At 46.1% G+C, this 19523-nt stretch overlaps 1 protein-coding gene across 1 annotated transcript; it reads left to right on the top strand.

Moving 5' to 3' along the window:
* The first annotated feature begins 213 nt into the window (after nt 1-213).
* Nucleotides 214-18909, top strand: LOC140910883 (5-hydroxytryptamine receptor 7). Its single transcript, XM_073342969.2, has 3 exons — nt 214-276; nt 1316-1887; nt 15451-18909. The coding sequence occupies exons 2-3, from the start codon at nt 1379-1381 to the stop codon at nt 16220-16222; spliced, it is 1281 nt and encodes a 426-aa protein (XP_073199070.1). The 5' UTR covers nt 214-276; nt 1316-1378; the 3' UTR covers nt 16223-18909.
* Nucleotides 18910-19523: the final 614 nt, after the last annotated feature.

Below are 19523 nucleotides of genomic sequence, written 5' to 3'. Positions count from 1 at the left end.
GTACCCTCGGCTCACCGGCCGCAGCCGGGGCTGGCTCTGGGGCGCGCGTGGCCCCGGCAGCAGCGGGAGGCTGCAGGAGGGTTTCTCCGGGGGGGCTGGAGAGCACGGGGAGGGGCTCGCAGGGGAGGCGGGGCTGCGCTCCGGGGTCCCTCTCGTCCTGCCCTGTGGAGGGAGGCTGGGACCCGCCTCAGCAAGGAGCCGGGGGGTGGGGGGGGGGACCTGGCTGTGGCTGGAAGATGTCCCCGGCAGGAGGGCGCAGAGTCTCCCTTTGCAAAGGTAAATCGCTGCGTGGGGGGGGGGGGGGCTCTGCGGGGCGCGGTTCCTCTGCTCCCGCTCAGCTGCGGGGAGGGTGGGAGGGAGCCGGGGGTCAGGCAGGGGGGTGGGTGGGTTGCAAGCATCAGCTGGGGCTGGCACTGTCAGGGGGCAGGAGTTCTCCCCCCTGAACCCGGGACCGATCTCACGGGCTGCTCGGCGAAAGCCAACCCCCCCCCCCCACACACACACACCCCTTCCCCCCAGCCCAGGGTTAGCCAGGGCCAGGGTGGTGGTCCCTCCGGGTGAGACCGAGGGAAAGTCAGTAAGTGAGCAGAAAGGAAAGGCGGACTTGTGGCACCTTAGAGACTAGCCAATTTATCTGAGACGCTGCAACTGATGCAAAGTGCTGTGTGGTTGCATCAAGCGCCTAGGACGTTGTGTATGTGTGTAGCACATGGGATTTAACCTGGGGGTGTGCATAGTACTTTTAATATATTTGTGTATATGGTTACAGGAGATATTCTCATTCTCTCTCTCACACACACACACCCCAAGCCACACCTTGTGTATTGGTTGCAGTGTCTTTTCCAAATCCATTCGCATGCCACCAACTGACCTATGGAATAAGAGGTTGACAGTTATGCAGCCTTTGCACAGTAAATGGTAAGGTTTCTCTTTGTTGTTAATTTAGCATTAACAACGAGGAGTCCTTGTGGCACCTTAGAGATGAACGGATTTATTTGGCCATACGCTTTCGTGGGCTAAAACCCACTTCATCAGCTGCATGGAGTGGAAAATACAGTAGGAAGAGAGATATACAGAGTACATGAAAAGATGGGGGTTGTCTTTAACAATGTAACAATTTAGCATTGTTCACTCACCCTCTGGCAGACTAGCTGGAGGATAACCTTTTCCAAAGCCAGGGGGGGCGGGGGCGTGACTTGGGCTCCCCAGTCCCATTGCAAGTCATTAATCAATACGAGCCAATGTGGCAAATTTAAAGGCAAAGGAGCGATTGAAAAACAACAAATCACGTGGAATAAAATGCTGTGTTTTGTAGGTGTCGCCCGGGAGAGCTGTGGGAGAAAATTTGGGTCACTCCTCCTTGCCATGAGCCGAAAGAATGATGCTGAGGGTCATCCCCAATCAGTTTCTCGAGCAGCATCCTCTCTTTGTGGAGAACACAGAGCACGAGTATCCCACACCGAAGTCACTCCCAGATCCATCCATGACTGAGGGACCCTCTGTTCCAGTTGAGCCAGAACTGCTGTCCTCCAACCTAACCAACTCTACAGACTGTGGAGAGGAGATCCTCCTCTATGGGGACACTGAGAAAATCGTGATTGGGACAGTGCTCTCCATCATCACCTTAATGACCATCGCGGGCAACGCCTTGGTCATCATCTCTGTGTGCATTGTCAAGAAGCTCCGGCAGCCCTCGAACTACCTGGTGATCTCCTTGGCAGCGGCCGACCTCTCTGTCGCCTTTGCGGTCATGCCCTTCGTGATCATTACGGATCTGGTGGGAGGGGAGTGGCTGTTTGGGAAGGTGTTTTGCAATGTGTTCATCGCCATGGATGTTATGTGTTGCACCGCTTCCATCATGACCTTGTGTGTCATCAGCGTGGACAGGTAAGGATGCCCTGACACCCCTATATGTAGTGCGTAGCCAGTAGTACGTAGCTGAAGGGTGTTCTGCAAGGGCTGGGAATCTGTGACAAGGTGGGTAAATGCTGCCATCTCCATCCTACAACTGGGGAAACTGAGGCACGGAGCGGCTAAGTCACTTGCTCCAGAGAAGTCAGTGGAGGAAAGGACCCAGGTCTCCTACTGCCAGCCTCCTCCCAGGAAGCTCCCTAAACGTGGAAGAGCCACTGGTACCCCAATTATGGCCCACCTCCCATACTGCCCCTTCTCCCCGAGTCTCCGCCCCCGTGCTGCCCCTTCCCTGGGGCCCCACCCCCACGCCACCTCTTCCCCCCACGACCCCGCCCCTGATCGCTCCTCCCTGCCCCCACGCCCGTTGCTCGCCCTTATGGCAGATAAAAAGTGGGAGGGTATAACCCTCCCACTTTTAAAAGTGATGGGGCCATGCCCCATTCTGGCACCCCTGCCTCCTCCTCTATCCAATGCACAAGAGTCACTTAACTTCTGTGCCCTAGTCCAACCAGGTGTAGAACAGTGTTAAAAAGCAGAAAGTTAATTGAAAATCTAGATGCTGCATTTGAGCTGAGCAAATAAGGAACAACGTATGTTCTAAAAGCCTTTTTGAATATTAGCTGGCCTCTCATGCTAATTTACCTTTGCATCTGAGTAACCAGTTTTGCTCAGCATTTCTTACACAGCAAACTGCCCTGATATTAAAAATAAAATGACTAGAAAACCACTTTTATAAATTGAAGACTTCATTAGTCCCAGCTTTAGTGTGTAAGTGTTGGCGTTTTTTTGTGTGAGAAAGCCAATTAATTAAAGGAAGTACATTAAAATACAGAAGCTCATATTGAAGAAGAAAAAAATCCTTATCAGGTGTGTGAAAAAATAAAATGCAATAGTGGAATATATGAATTTCTGCTTTTCAGGGATTATCAGCAAGTACAGCTTTAAAACAGAGATCGATAAAATGAAACAGAATTGCCTTTAAAACACACCCACACACTCTCTCTCTCTTTCATTAAATAAAGTGGACAGACTGGAATTTGAAAAATGTGTGTGTGTGTGTGGGGGGGGGGGGTTTAAGCCACCGTTGCAAGGAGCAATAGAGCTCAAGATGTGAAAGTGAAAAAGAACAGACCTCTTACTAAAATTAACTGCAATTGATTGCACCCATTAATTATGACCATCTGGGCCAAACTCACTGCTGGCGTAAGCAGGCACAAATCCAGAGCAAGCAATGAGTGTGTGGAATTTGGCCTGCCCTCTTTCATCACTGATATATGAGCAGACATGGGATTTCAGGGAAATGCTTATTAATCTGGCCAGAAAGCATTTAAACCCAGAAAATGCAACGGGGCCAAATCCTGAGAAGGGCTGAGCTCCTACAGCAGTCATTGAAGTCAATGAGGAAGCAGTTGCTCGGGATCTGGGCGATGGTGATTATAAAGCAGATTGTGAGTTGCATCTGAGTGCTCAGCACAGCTCGGGTGTAGAGGGAGAAAGGTGCTAGTTCTATCTGCAGTGTAAAATAGAGCAACCTCAGGGCTACTCTAAATTACATTGGTTGCCAGTGGCCCTGAGGGGCCATTCTGGCAATTAGGTTCTCTTAGGTACCAGCAATCCCCTAGTTATTGTCCCTTTCTCCTAACTACTCCCTGCATAGGTGGGGTGGGGGGAAGAGTGGGAAGTCTGTATATAAGTTGCTGCAGCAGCTCTGCATCGCCTACGCAACTGGGAACAAGCTTTACCTATGCCATGAATGACGCAAAGCTGTCGTAACGCAGGGCAGCATCAGGGCCTGTGATCCATCCATTGAGAAACTCTTGATGCCAAAATCAGTTGGTGTAAACAACCAACCCACCCTTTTCTCTCCAGTCCTGCTCCTCGCCCCACCCCCCCAAATACATCCTCTCTTTCATACTCTGCGAAAGTCAACAGCTGAGTCTTCTGGTATGGACTGAAATGAATCATTCATTTAGCCTTGATTGCTCTTTCCCGCCTGTGAGCTAGGGAGCTGTGTTTAGAGCAAGAGAGTAGAAGACACGAAATAGCAGGATGCTGATTTGGAGGCTGAGATACTGGGTGATGTTATACAATGATTTGACCTGGGTGCTTTCAGTCAATTCAGCTGGGTGACCTGAGTAAAGAGCTGTGACAATCACATGCTGCAGTTGAGCTAAGCTTTCTTGCCTCTCTCTCCTGAATGCTTAATCAGACCTACTGTACCTTGTATCCAACCCATCTGGACTATTAAATTGCAGTCTGTTCACGATTATACTCCCCACTCCGTCACTGCTAATTTGTAAATCCCTTTGGATTTGGGAAATATGGAGTGAAGTGCAGGGGGGCTAACTAACTGGGAAGCAATTCAAGGGGAAAAAAGCTCACCAGCGGTTTAAATTATAACTGGAATGAGCTGCTCACCAGAGAATTGTACTCCTGTGAACAAGCCTTCTGTAGGTGTGTATAACAACAGGTGTGGGTCTCACTGTCCATGTGTCAGTGGGGTTTGTAATGAGGTCTGTTTCATTGTATCCATGAAACACAATTTTAATACATGTATGAACACACTAACAGCCACCTGTGGGCATGTCAAATGCTCCTTCTCTCCTCTGACTGCTCCTATAACTGTTTGATAGCTCTGTCAGGTTCATTCATAACCCTCCCCTGCGTGCAGGAATTGGGTGGGAGAGGGAAGATGTTGGTAACTTGTCCAAGCTTGGCTGACGTGAGTCTCCGAAACGCAACGCTGCTCATCTCAGAGAGTGCAGCTGTTCACAAGATGATTGTGCGTCTCCCTGGGCTTCCCCTTGGTGGAGTGGCTTGAATGTGCTTATGGGCTCTGCTTGGTTCCTTTGGCTTGGCTCCTTCTAGATGGGGGTGGGGGGAATACATGGTGTGTGGAGGATACGTGGTGGGTGTTTCCCAAATGCCACCCACTGGTGATACCAAAGGGAGATGTCACTTACTGTATCTGGCTCAGAGAAGTGTGACCTGCCCCATCTGTCTCTGTGGGGGTTAACTGGGAAGTGCGTTGATGGCAGTGTTAACTATTTCATCCCTCATGTAAGAAAGGAGTGGGAGGGTCAGAGACTTGCACCGTTCTTATGTCATTGGGCTTCCAAGTTAACCTCTTATAAATAGGGCAGTTCACACCTCCCCAATCTATTACTCCAGGCTCTCTGCAGACTCAGGTAGAACTTTTTGTATCACTTAGCCTTTCAAATGAGAACCAAGTGTTTCTTTTCAACCATAAGAGCTAGAGACTTCCTTTTTGCTTTAGATGACAGCTGAGATTCTGAAGAATAAGTTCTCAACTTTGGGGAGGTGCTGGTGTACTGTATCACTGAGTACCGCTGGCTCTGACTTCTGTCTTTGAGTGCCTTTAGTTTACAATAACTGTGCCAGGTGCTCAATCACATACCATTGAAGGCTTATGTCCTAGTGGCTTGGTTTCCAGGCACTGCTCAATTAGGCTTCTCTAGCTCCTGGGGAAATGGTCAGCAATTCCTCTGGCAGCCTCCTTCGTCTGTAGGTTGTCTTCTCTTTACAGACTATTTCATTAGCAATGAAGAGCAGGTGCCTTCAGTAGATCACGTTCCACTGCGACCCATCTGACTTCTCTCTTGTGTTCTGGCTTCTCCTGGAGCTCTCTTGTTCACTAACTAGGTCTATGCTGCTTTTCATGATGGGGCCCCGCTCCTCCAAAGAGGTGGCTGCATTTAATTGGTACATATAAGCTAACAAAAACATGTAAAGGACTTTCAGATCCTTCAGGATGGAAGGTGCTATAAAAATATAGAGTGGTATTTTGATTACTAATGCGTACCTTTAAAAAAAAATCTTTGGTGCAGCTGATGGAAATTTCTGTCCTGAATTTTTTTTTTAATGGAATATGGTTTTTTCATCAAAACAGACTTTTCCACAGGACATATCTATTTCCATGAAATTGTGGGAGTGGGTGAGGTCATCACAAATCCCAATAACCTGCAAATGTTTTGGTTGCCAAAAAAAACACAAGAGTTTTGGCTTTTGGGGATCTGAGACAACAACTTGAAAAAAAATTTTTTTTTTTTTTTACAAAAGTATTTTTGTTGTGTTTTGTTTTTCAAAAATGTTCATGGTGGGGAGAAAAAACAAACCTATTTCCCAGCCTTTCGTGGTCTTCAGCGATTCCCGTTGAACTCAGACTAAGTTATACTGGAGCCAGGCATCAGTCTCCTGTGAAAAGAAAACCCTGAGAGCACTGACATCTGAAACAGCTGCTTCCCGGGATTCCCTCTGACTTCTCCCCCAGCGATCACTCCTCTCAGAGTTCAGCGTATCCCTTTCTCCAGTTGGGCCTCTGTAGTTATTAAATAAATTCAGAACATCTGGAGCCAACTGAGTGGCAATCTGTCTATTTCCCAGTAATGGCTCAGAACCGCCTTGCTAATTTCAACATGTATCTGCATACCCCCAGAAATAGCAGCCTAATAATGTTAGTAATTAAGAGAGGATTTTTTTGTGGTCGTGATTCCCAGGACAGTACCTATGACTTTTAGGCTATTTTTACTAAAAAGTCATGGGCTTTCACACCCCAGCCAGCCCTGTGCTGAGCAAGCCTTCTCCCTGGGAGGCAGGGGGGTCTTGTGGTGAAAGAGCTAGCCTGGGGTTCAATTCACTGCCCTGTATGACCTGGGGCAAGTCACTTTAATCACAAAGGACTTGTCTACGCTAGTCACTGGATCAGCGGGCAGCAATAGATCCAGCAGGGGTCGATTTATCGTGTCTAGTATGGATGTGATAAATCGACTGCTGAGTGCTCTCCCGTCGACTCTGGTACTCCACCAGAACAAGGAGTGCAAGAGGAGTCGACGGGAGAGTGTCAGCTGTTGACTTACCGCAGTGAAGACACCGTGGTAAGTAGATCTAAGTACGACAACTTCAGCGACGCTATTCACGTAGCTGAAGTTGCATATCTTAGATCGACCCCGTGCGGTAGTGTAGTCAAGCCCTCAGTGCCTCAGTTTTCCTATCTATATGAGAATTAGCATCACTTCCCTATCTATCGGAGTGCTGGGAGGATGAAACATTAATGTCTATGAGGTGCCCAGATATAATATGGTAATAGAGCCCATATAAGTACCTGCAAAAATGAAACTTTAGAAATTTGTTTCTCTGTATGTTCAGTCTCCGGGGGGATGACCTGGTCTTTTAAATAGCTTTAAATCCTTAGTTAAATATTAAGTGGCTGTAATATAAAGGATACTTAACCTTAACTCTGACCCAAACATTTACAAATAGTTTCCACATATACATCACTAATACGTGTATATCTCAGACTAGACAGACTATGGAATCAGTGATGCATATGTTCAAAGAATTCCAAAGTATGTTTTGTAGGGCAAAATCTAGTCTGTTCCTGAAATAGACAAGGTGGATTTTTACAAAATAAGACCCTTAATGGAGCTCTGATTTCAACTTTAGCTCCGGAGTTTGAGACCCAGCGCCCTCACAGCATGCACTAGTAATAAATAAAAAAGGCTTTTACTTTAAATACTCAACGGCTTTTCCTTTGGTAGCCTGTGTTGCTTGCATCACGTTACTACTTAAGCCTTTGGAATGATATCGACTTTTATTAAAGGAAAGAAATAGATTTTGGGGGGGGGGGGAATTGCCCCTTTTATTGGCCAGCAACAATATGAGCCAGACATGTTGGGACACTAAGGACTGAGTGTGAAATTCCCTCCTGTGCAGAGACGCAGCCAAGGCATGTGTGATGAGTGCTATCCACCGCTATGCACCACTTTAAATGGTGCCTAGGCCTTGTTCTGACCCTCATTTCAAAGTGTCGAAATCCCCTGCAAGGCTTACATGATCATGGTATATATGCAACGGCATCGACGACGATCTTGAATATGTCTGGGTTTTCCTCAGCATACATCCGTACGTGTATATTATAGGCTGCATGGGTAGTAACACCTCTAGGCCTTGTCCACCCTTGTGGTGGCGCGGAGGGTACGTGTAGCTACACACGGCGGGGAAAGGCTCTGGCACTGGGACACTAAGTGGCTAAAAATACTGGTGTAGCGGTGCTGCTTGGGCTTGTAGAGAGGTGGGTAGGGAATGTACGTTCAGGCATGTCTATGTTCTGTTTGCCTAAGCAGTGCCTTGCTGTCTACAGTGCTATTTAGCCCCATGCAAGCCGGACATCCACGGCTCGTACTCTGCACACCGCCGTAAGTGGAGACCTACCTAAAGTTAAGGTTCCTGGGGCTCAAGGGATAGAAGAAGGGGAAACTAAGGCACAGCAGGGAAGTGGTTTGCTCAAGGTCACCCAGCAGGCTAATGGAAGAGCTGGGATTAGAACCCTGGTCTTTTGACTCCCAGTTCAGCATACTAGCCACTAGACCAGTGGTTCTCAAACTTTTTTTTTTCCTGCGGACCACTTGAAAATTGCTGAGGGTCTCGACGGACCACTTAATGATCTTTCCAAATGTTGTTTGTGCCATTAACTCACTATTGTAAAGCGCTTTGGATAAAAGCGCTATATAGAAAAAACCTTAATAATTATTAACTTTTTGTTAATTAATTAGTTAATTAGTGGCTCCACTAATTAGGTGGGTGGCCCTTCATTGTCTCATGCGCGGCCGCCCAGGTGCGCACCTTCAAGGGAACTATCCGCGGACCACCTGAATGGAGTGGTCCGTGGACCACAGTTTGAGAACCTCTGCACTAGACCACACTGCTCTAGTACCTTTGGGATTTCAGATGTCGACACTAAATGAACAGTCAAAAAAGTGGCCACATGATCTGCTCTGTATACGTGTTCCCCTGCAAGTAGCCCAAACAGCCAGTGGGCCACTGCGCCAGGCAACCGTGTTGCTCATTAACTGACAAATGTAATCAGAAAACAAAGCGGCACAGCTGCTTTTAGACTGCACCTTCTCTGAGGTAATGGGTGTGGAGAACCCAGTAAAATATCTCTGCTACTTGTAAAAACTGACCGATTTTTATTATATTTTCCCCATTTTACAAAAGCAGTAAATAAAGCCCTTGGTGTTCAAGTATCCATTTTCTCTGGTGGAGACAGCACAAGGCAGGTTGCTGCATCTGATCTAGAAGCTACTTCTAGTAACTCGCAAATGAAATACAACTACTGCCTGTCTTTTAGCGTTTTTGCCAGAAGCTGGGAATGGGTAACAGGGGGATGGATCACTTGATGATTACCTGTTCTCTTCATTCCCTCTGGGGCACCTGGCACTGTCCACTGTCGGAAGACAGGATACTGGGCTAGATGGACCTTTGGTCTGACCCAGTGTGGCCGTTTTTATGCGCTTATGGTTACAGCTGTCTTCACACCGGTTAATGTGTAACTTCCACTTTTTAGGGGGTTTTAAATGAATCCGAAATGTGTCTGCTTCTAAAGAAACTCAATGAGTTTCATAAGGTTTAAGAAGCTATTGGCCTAGATTTTCAGAAGCGACTAGTAATTTGGGTGCCTGAGTTGAGATTTCAGAGCTGGATGCATAGCACCCCTGTAAATCATCTTAAGTTGGGCACCCCAAAAATGCTAGTTGCTACTGGAAAATCTTGGCTGTTAATAATCAACAGCTGGGCATGACCGTTCTTGAGGATGACCACGTGCATTAGATCTCTGAGTGCATCAGGCCTGCCAGAGTGCTGAGCCATGCCCTTCATCCTGGTGTTAGGAGGCACTGGTGTTGCAATTGTGCTGTGTCTTAGATGACAACTAGTGGCAGATTCTGTGCTCTGATCCACTCCCTTCGCATGACTCAGACAGTGATAGGGTGTGGACGCCACCCCATGTGCCCTTCTGGACATACTCGTGGCATGGATGAGTCCTCAGTAGGCATTGAGCCAACTCCTGTGCCACCCTCCCCTAGCCCCTTGTTCCAGCAGAATGTAAGGGGCAGCTGGAGAAAGGGGCATGGATGAACCACAATGCACTCCAGTCATCCCCAGCTGGCTTATTGTCCTTAGGCGACTGCACTCAGATGCACAAGTTAGAGCAGCCCCAGGCCACAAATCAGGAAGCTGTAATCAGCCCCTCCACTCTGTTGCGCCCAATGGAAGCTGGCTGTAGCAGATAATATGTCCCCCGTATACTTTTCCCTCAAGCGGAGTTGTGTTCATATCCTAAACATAGCTGGGCCCATAGTTCATCTAGGCTGGAGAGCTCTTTGCGGTGTTTGGAACCATAGTGCCTAGAAGAGCATCGTCATCAATAAGAATCAGTGGCAGGTCTTTGTTTTATTTTATTTATAGGCATTTAAGTGAGAGAGAGAAAAACAGGACGGCCAACAAAGGCTTCTGTTTTGCCTGAAGATGCTGATTATTGCACCCCATTGTTATGCAGATTGCTATCGACCTGATGAATGCAGTCTAAACAGTAACTCGGAAAAGGCAGTCATCTCAGGAGAAGCCTGCTGCTTAGACAATACCCGAGAGACAGGTGTTGGTGGATTCATAGACCCAAAGGCCAGAAAGGACCATTGTGATTATCTGGTCAGACCTGTATAACACAAGCCATAGATCTTACCCAGAATAATTCCCAGAGCAGAGATATTAGAAAAACACTCTATCTTGATTTAAAAATTGTCAGTGATGGATAATCCACCACAAGTGTGATAAATTATTCCAGTGGTTAATTACTCTCACTGTTAAAAATTTACACCTTATTTCCAGTCTGAACATGTCTAGCTTCAACTGCCAGCCGTTGGATCATGTTATGCCTTTCTCTGCTAGATTTAAGAGATCTTTATTAAATATTTGTTCCCCACATAGGTGTTTATAGACTGTAATCAAGTCACTCCTTAACCTTCTCTTTGTTAAGCTATATAGATTGAGCTCCTTGAGTCTATGACCATAAGGCAGGTCTTCTAAACCTTTAATCGTTCTTGTGGCTCTTCTCTGAACCCTCTCCAATGCATCAACATCCTTTTTGAATTGTGGGCAGTACAATTAGATAGAGTATTCTAGGAGCCATCACCAAATACAGAGGCAAAAGAACCTCTCTACTCCTATTTGAGATTCCCCTGTTTATGCACTCAAGGATTTCATTCACCTTTCTGACCACAGCTTATGTTCAGCTGATTACCCACCATGACCTTCCAAATCTTTTTCAAAGTCACTGTTTCCCAGGATAGAGTCCCTCGTCCTGTAAGTATGGCCTATATTTTTGTTCCTAGATCTATACGTTTACATTTAGCCATATTAAAACACTTATTGATCGCTCTGCATTAGAGATTTGTCCTCTTCACTATTTACCAATCCCCAATTTTTGTGCCGTCTATAAACTTTATCAGTGATTATTTAGTTTTCTTACAGGTCACTTATTAAAATGTTAAATAGCATAGAGGCAAGAACCGATCCCTGTGGGACCCTACTAGAAATACACCTACTTGATGGTTCCCCATTTAAAATTACATCTTGAGATCTATCAGTTAGCCAGTTTTTAATCCATTTAATATGTGCCATATTAATTTTATATTTTTTCTAATTTTTTAATCAAAATGTCATGTGGTATCAAGTCAAATGTTTTAAATACATAACATCAACACTATTACCTTTGTCTACCCAATTTGTAATCTCATCAGAAAAAGATATGTTAGTTTGACAGGAGCTATTGTCCATAAACTCATGTTTATTGGCCTTAATTAAATTACTCTCCTTTAATTCTTTATTAATCAAGTCCAGTAACAGCTGCTCCATTATCTTGCCTGGGATCAATGTCAGACTGACAGGCCTTTAATTACTGGAGTCACCCCATTTAACCTTTTAAAATATTGGCACAACATTAGCTAGCTTTCTTCAAGTCTTCTGCAACTTTCCCACTGTTCCAAGACTTAATTAAAATCAACATTAATGAGCCAGCAAGCTCCTCAGCCAGCTCTTTTAGAACTCTTGGATGCAAGTTATCCAGTCCTGCTGGTTTGAAAATGTCTAGCTTTAGTAGCTTCTATTTAACATCTTCCTGAGATACTGGTGAAATGGAAAGAGTGTTCTCATCATCATATGATGACACTACTTCATCTTTCTCCCCCTCCCTCCTGGAGCTGGCTCTTTTCCTTCCCTTCAGTGAAGGGTCACGGGGGAAGTCTTTGAGTATGGCTCACCCACTCTCCAGCCAAGACGGCTCTTTGTCTGAGGGAGTTATGGGCTGTGGTGCCATCAGCAGGCTAATAGCACTCAGCTCTGCATCTCTCTTCAGTCAGAGACAAAGAGCACTGCTTTCCCAGAACTTCGCCGGGGCTGTGTCTACACTTAAACTGCAGCAGGGCTGCAGCTGCACTGCTATAGCGAATCCATATAGCCACTCATTACCATGAGGTGTTCTCCCATCGCTGTAGTTAGTTCACCTCCGTGAGAGGTGGTAGCTGTCTACACTGAGGGTTAACTGCATCGTTCAGGGGTGTGAAAAATCCTCACCCCTGAGTGATGTAGCTGGGTCAACCTAACTTTTTAGAGTAGACCTGGCCTGGGAGAGGGGAATGGAGGGTCGCAAACAGGCTGAAGCTCAGCACAGACTAGGTGGAGGTGATGCCAGTGGTTACAATGATACTTCTGTTGACGGGTCGTGCTCACCGGTTCTCAGTAAGTCTCTTGCTAAATCTTCCAGATTCTCAGGTAGTGGTGGGTGGGTGTCTGCATTTTGCTAGATGGTTGTGACTACTGCTGGCTGAAAAAATAATTCCATTCTCAAGAAAAAATTCCAAAGAAATGAACACTTTCATTTTGGGTTGAAAATGTTCTTTGTGGACTTTTGGGTTTATTTAAAAGGTTTTCTTTGGGGAGAGTTTCTTTTTTCCCCATGTTCTATCACTCCTTCCCCTCCCCCCCCTTTTTTATTTCTGTGCTGCACTGGAAAAGGAAGAAATGTGAAACCCCACAAACTTTATGAACAACAACAACAAAAATTATTTCAAATGTTGCAGTCAAAACCCCCTAAAATTTCACCCAATGTGAAAATTCTTTGCAGACATTTTCCTTTCGGTGGGAAAAAACATTTTTCATTGAAAAATCTTTTCAATTAAATTGTTTTGTCCTGCTCTAGTGATGACTTTTCCCCTCGAGCGGAGAGTTTGCCATGATAGATGGCACTCCTTTTGTTAATTTAGTGTATCAAAGAGGAGGTGACCTCATCTCGGTCTACGAATATGTACACGGTGAAGAGACGTCTGACAGCAGATAGATCTTTAATCGAACAGAAAAAGGCCGTAATAAGAGGCAGTGGCTGGAAGCTGAAGTTAGATAAATACAGACTAGAAATAAGATTCACATTTTTAACGTGATGGGTAATTATCCGCTGGGACAACATACCTAGGGATGTGGTAGGTTCTCCATCACTTGACATCTTTAACTCAAAACTGGATGTCTTTCTAAAAAATCTGCTATAGCTCCAACAGAAGTTATGGGCTTGATGCAGAAATTATTCGGTGAGGCCAGCAGCCTGTGTTATGCAAGAGGGTCAGACTAGATAATAATTATGGTCCCTTCAGCCCTTAAAACCTATGAATTCATCAATTACCCAGGTGGTTGGGAGCTCCCAGTTGGAACTTCTAGAATATGACTCACATGGGGATACCACTTGGAAGTTCCCTGTTGCCTAGAACATAGTTGCCTGATTAACCAGCAAGCGTTGGCTTGCTTGATGCATATAGCACCAGTTCTCTGCAGGGTGCTCTTGCTTCAATTGTGTTTCTGGGCACAATTTAAGATGTTGACATAGATCCATAGAATCTCTACATGTTTTGGTTCCTTAGAGAATGCAGGCTAAGTTGAGAGGTGAGTGGTTAGGTGGTAGATGTTTCAAATAGGTATGTGGGGGGCAGGAGCCGAAAGAAGGTGTAAAATAAAGGGCTTGTCTACACTACTGGCCAGATCGATGGGCAGCAATTGATCCAGCGGGGGTTGTTTTATCGTGTCTAGTATAGACACGATAAATCGACAGCTGATCGCTCTAGCGTCGACTCCGGTACTCCACCTCAATGAGAAGCGCAAGGGGAATCCCGTTGACACACCGCAGTAAGTAGATCTAAGTATGTCAACTTCAGCTACGTTATTCACGTAGCTGAAGTTGCGTAACTTAGATTGATCCCCCCCCACATAGTGTAGACCAGCCCAAAGGTAGGAAAGGATATTTAATCCTGCACTTTCTTTCACCATCCTGACAGGTTTCAGAGTAACAGCCATGTTAGTCTGTATTCGCAAAAAGAAAAGGAGTACGTGTGGCACCTTAGAGACTAACCAATTTATTTGAGCATAAGCTTTCGTGAGCTACAGCTCACTTCATCGGATGCAACATCCTATTAGTAGCATGTTCTGGCCCACCTCTTTCTTCCAGTCCCTTGGCATGCAAATTTCATGCCAGACTCTGTTACATTCACTTGCCAGATGTGGGCCTGCCACGCCCCACCTCTGCACTGTGTTGAAAGTTGAGGACAGCTGGGGCGCTTTTGCCAATAGTCTGTAGATTTGAACTTTGCGGGCCTGAAGGGATCTTAGCTCTGGAGATCTCTTCCACTGTGGGTTAGGCAAAGCCTGAGTGCTGAATTCTGCTCTCCGTGACACATGGGTGCAATGCTGTTGACTTCGCTTGGGATTATTCCTGATTTACACTGGTGTAATGGAGAGCAGAATTTGGCCCTGAGTCTGATGACTTTCTAGTCATTTTTGACTTGGGTTTTTGCCTGCTGGGGTGATGGGATGGTCTGAATTGCTGTGACTAGAGCTGGTTGAAAATTTTCCATGAAAAAATGTTCAATGGAAAATTGGGTTTTTGATTACATGAAATTTTTCACAGAGTAAGTCTTGATTTCCAGCTGAGTGAGAAATCGGATTCACTTTGTCAATGGGATTCCTATGGTACATCATGGTGGCTCTGTAAGAGGGAATACTGGGCTGAATGATAGCAAGAGTAGCCCACCTAGGGAGCCTGGCCTATAGAGGAGAGGTGAACACATGAGGCACCCAAACTACAACTCCCATGAGATATTGCACTGGCATTTCTGAACGGACATTTTGGGATTTGGGCTGAAATATTTTGATTTTTTTTTTCACCACAAAGCTGGAGTTTTGCACGGAAAATCTCAACAAACATGAAATAATTTTCCTTTTGGGGCAAAATATACCATGGGGAGCAAAAAAAAGCATTTTCCAACCAATTCTCGTTATGACTGAGGTGACACTTACCAATAGCATTTCTGCCCAATGGATAAGGCATTGGCTTCCTAAGCCAGAGATTGTGGGTTCAAGTCCCATTTGGGGTGCAAAACCACCTTCTTGGGGGGGAGGGATAGCTCAGCGGTTTGAGCATTGGCCTGCTATACCCAGGATTGTGAGTTCAATCCTTGAGGGGGCCATTTAGGGATCTGAGGCAAAAACTAGGGATTGGTCCTGCTTTGAGCAGGGGGTTGGACTAGATGACCTCCTGAGGTCCCTTCCAACCCTGAGATTCTATGATTCTATACGTTTGACAACCTTCACCTTCTTGTGAACCAAAAAGCAAACCTGATCGGCTTTGAAACTGTTTTGCAGGTACTTGGGGATCACACGGCCGCTGACATACCCTGTGAGACAAAACGGGAAACTAATGGCCAAGATGGTGTTCATAGTTTGGCTTCTTTCTGCCTCCATAACTCTTCCTCCGCTGTTTGGCTGGGCCAAGAACGTCAACGTTGAAAGGGTCTGCCTCATCAGCCAGGACTTTGGATACACGGTCTACTCCACTGGGGTAGCCTTCTATATCCCCATGACAGTCATGCTTGTCATGTACAGCCGGATCTACAAAGCCGCCAAGGTCAGTGCAGAGAAACACCGGTTCATGAACTTCCCCAGACACCAGGAGAAGGAGGGGGTGTACTGCATGGACGTCAGCGTCCGAGGCCATCACAGCTCCAAGCGCAGCAAAGCGGTGGAGGAGTGCGCCACCTTGTCCAAACTGCTCCGGCAAGATCGAAAGAACATTTCCATCTTCAAAAGGGAGCAGAAAGCAGCGAGAACCCTCGGCATTATCGTGGGGGCCTTTACCTTTTGCTGGTTTCCCTTCTTCCTGATGTCCACGGCCCGGCCTTTCATTTGTGGTATCCAGTGCAGCTGCATGCCCCTGCGGCTGGAGAGGACCCTGCTGTGGCTGGGTTACACCAACTCCCTGATCAACCCCTTGATCTATGCTTTCTTCAACCGCGATCTAAGGACTACTTTTTGGAACCTTCTGCGATGCAGGTACAGGAACATCAACAGGAGGCTGTCTGCAGCCAGCATGCATGAGGCCTTGAAAGTCACAGAGAGACATGAGGGCATCTTGTAAATCTCCAGGAAGGTCACGTTCCTTAGCCTACTGCAAGCGCTGAGCGCCTAATTAAAGAACGCCTGCTCGTCCCTCTGGCCTGTTGCAGGGTTCCCTTTTCGATTTCCTGTCCGGCTTGGCAAATATGGGCATTGTTCCTCTGCCAGAGTTAACCATCGCCAAAATTGCACAAGTGCTTGTCACCCAAGAGGTGCTCAAGTTTGAGTAGCTGAGGGCCACACCTACAGCAGAAGAAACCATAGCCCTTCCTTTTTCCTCTTTGATAGGAGGATGCAGCCCATGGAGACAGCAGTTCACGCCAATGTGTGGTGCATGAGAAGGCAAGTCAGGATCTCCTGGGTTCTCTTCCAAGCTCTGCCACTGACTGACAGTGTGACCTTGGGCCAGTCATTTATAGCTCCGTGCCTCCGTTTCCCAATCTGTAAAAACAGGAATACCACTCACCTTTGCAAAAGGCTTTGAGATCTGTGGAGGGGGAAAGCACTATGTGCTATTCTTGGATAATCTCATCGGCTGCATTTCCGTAGCAAACAGGAGAGCAGCATTATAGATGTCAACGGAACACATTGTAAGCCCTACACTTTGCATCCCTGCTTATAAACTGTTGTAACTGATTTGGTTCCATTGTACACTCTCAAGCCAGTTCTGAGTTTGCATGGCAGGGAACGATGCCAATGACCCTCTTTCCGCAAGCCCTTGTGTTACAGTACCTGAAAGTGGCATGCTTAAAAATAACAGTGCAAAACCTTGTTTAACAGCCTATTTATATCAGAGAAGTGAGGAGCAAGTAAAGACTGCTGTATTTACTGGGATATATTATATAGTTCATTCACAGCCTAGTGATGTGCTTTCCTAATTTTGTGGCTAACTGATTAATCAAAGCAGTACATAAAAGCACGCTTTGTTTGACAAGAGACAAAAATGTATTATTTCACTGACTGCTTTACAGTGATGCACCATAATGTACAGAAAACGTGAAAAATACCATACTGAACAAGGTGTCATTCTTTTACAAAGTTTCTTTATTCCTATCTAGATTTTTTTTTTTTTTTACATATTCAGACTTTTGGTGCATTTTTTCCACCCTTTGACATAGCTCTGTTTGGCCCTGATCCCAAACCTACTGAAGTCAATAGAAAGAACATCCACTGATTTCTGTGGGCTTTGGATCAGGTGCCCTTGTGAATTTAAAACTTAAGGCACTGGCCTCCTAAGCCAGGGATTGTGGGTTCGTGTCCCATCTGGGGTGAAAAACTTTTAGGGGGGGTGGGATAGCTCAGTGGTTTGCACACTGGCCTGCTAAACCCAGGGTTGTGAGGGGGCCATTTAGGGATCTGGGGCAAAAATTGGGGATTGGTCCTGCTTTTACTCAATGACCTCCTGAGGTCCCTTCCAACCCGGATATTCTATGATTCCAAGGCCGAAGAAGAGATTGTACTAACACACGGGGGTCATGGTCTCTTCTTTCCCAGGGATTTTGGTCTCTTCTTTCCCAGGGATTTCCTCTGTTAAGCCCTACGAAAAGGCAAGGCTGAAGTATGAAATAAAGGCCCTCCTATTACTTCGAGAGAGAGAAAATATATCAAAAGTTCTCCTAAGTCAAGATGAGTTTCCTTTAGGCTCATTGCCATCCTAGCTGTTAAACCTCAAGTCAAGGGAAATATAGTCAATGGACTTGATGGATCGTTGTAGCACATTATCTGCTCTGAACACGACGGGCGTTCACAGCTGGATTTTTCAGAAAGTATCCACAAAATGCATTGAATGATATCCTGGCCCGATTGAAATCAATGGGAGTTTTTCACTGATGGGGGGTGGGGGGAAGCAGAGTGTGGAGGGGGACAGGGTTTGAAGGGAAAGTAGTCCTCCCCCACTCCACCCCAATACCAGGTCAAATTACCAGCCCCACACATTCCGTGTCCAGCCTCCAGCATTCGCTGATCATTATTTAGAAGTTGGGAGCTCCCAAAATGGGCTAGGCACTTTCCAGACACGTAAGCAGACCCAGTCCCTTCCTCAAGAGCGTACAGTCCACAATGGCAAAGGTGGATGAAGGGCAGAGGAGACACAATATACAAATGAAGCCATGTGGCTATTCACAGGCAGGTGGCGAATTAGTTACACGTGTGAGTTTCTTTTAACATCCAATGTATTGTGCTCTCTGCTCAGCAACCACACTCCATAATTTGGCCCGCTTATCTTCTTGCCCCCCTGCCCCCCATGCATCCTTACATGTCTTACTCCTTCCTTCCAGCAGTTCACTCTCAAGATTCGTACATGAAATAGCTACCGAGATGACTTGCTGATCGAAGATGTGCAAGTCCCCCCATGATGGGCGCCAAAGTAAGGCCAAGATCCAGCTCCGATGTGCGTGTTCTAGAGCTTTAAAAAGACAAGGGATCCTCTTTCATTCTAGAGCCACATGGTACATCATCTTGACTGTTATGCAGATGTGCTGGCTGGGATGTCCAGTGGTGTTTCATGGTACACTAGGGTGTATAGTATAATAAGGGGGTGTGGCCAGGCCCTCAGCTCAACTGCGCACTTGGCTTAGAATGTGTGGATGGGTAAAAACACAGCCTCACTCCGAGGTTTTACAATCTCATCCAGGCAAGGACAGTACAATCCACACACGCCCAATGCTATAATTTGGCAGCAGACTCCGAATAGAAAAATAAATGTGATGTAACGGACGGTTGTTTTCTGTTCTGCTTCTTTCCTCCTGAATCTTTTCCACACGTTGTATTTTCCTTGCCTTACAAAACATCTCTGAAAACTTCCCTATGTTTCTTCCAGAGAGACACAGAGCAAGAATTCATTAGGCTGGAGGTTAACATGGTCTCCACGCTAACAGGAGTGGGAAGTATTCCCTTCATATCTCTTCCCAGCACTACCCGTTTCATGCCATTGTTTCTTGGACACAAGGGATTTTTAGAGAGGCAGAGTGGGCTGCCCAAACGGGAATTGGTTGCAATATCAGTGACGCCAACATGCCAATTCTGGGAGAATATAAAAAGAGTAATGGAATTTTCAGTGATCATAAATATTCACGTCCTTGGTTTTACATCTTACCCTGGAGATGACCTCGCCAGCCAGTGAAGTGATGCAACAATTTTAACACAGAGTCCGTTATTATTAATTATTTTTATTATGATAGCACTTAGTCATGTATCAGGACCCAGTTGGGCTAGGTGTGGTACAAACCCAGAACGGATGGTCCCTGCCCCATAGAGCTCATGATCTTGGACAAGAGCCAGCAGATTGAGGGACGTGATCGTTCCCCTCTGTTCGACTTTGGTGA

This window comes from Lepidochelys kempii, chromosome 4, assembly GCF_965140285.1.
Source record: "Lepidochelys kempii isolate rLepKem1 chromosome 4, rLepKem1.hap1, whole genome shotgun sequence".
Lineage (NCBI taxonomy): Eukaryota > Metazoa > Chordata > Testudines > Cheloniidae > Lepidochelys > Lepidochelys kempii.
The sequence above is the reverse complement of the archived record's forward strand: the minus strand, read 5'-3'. Positions and strand labels throughout refer to the sequence as shown.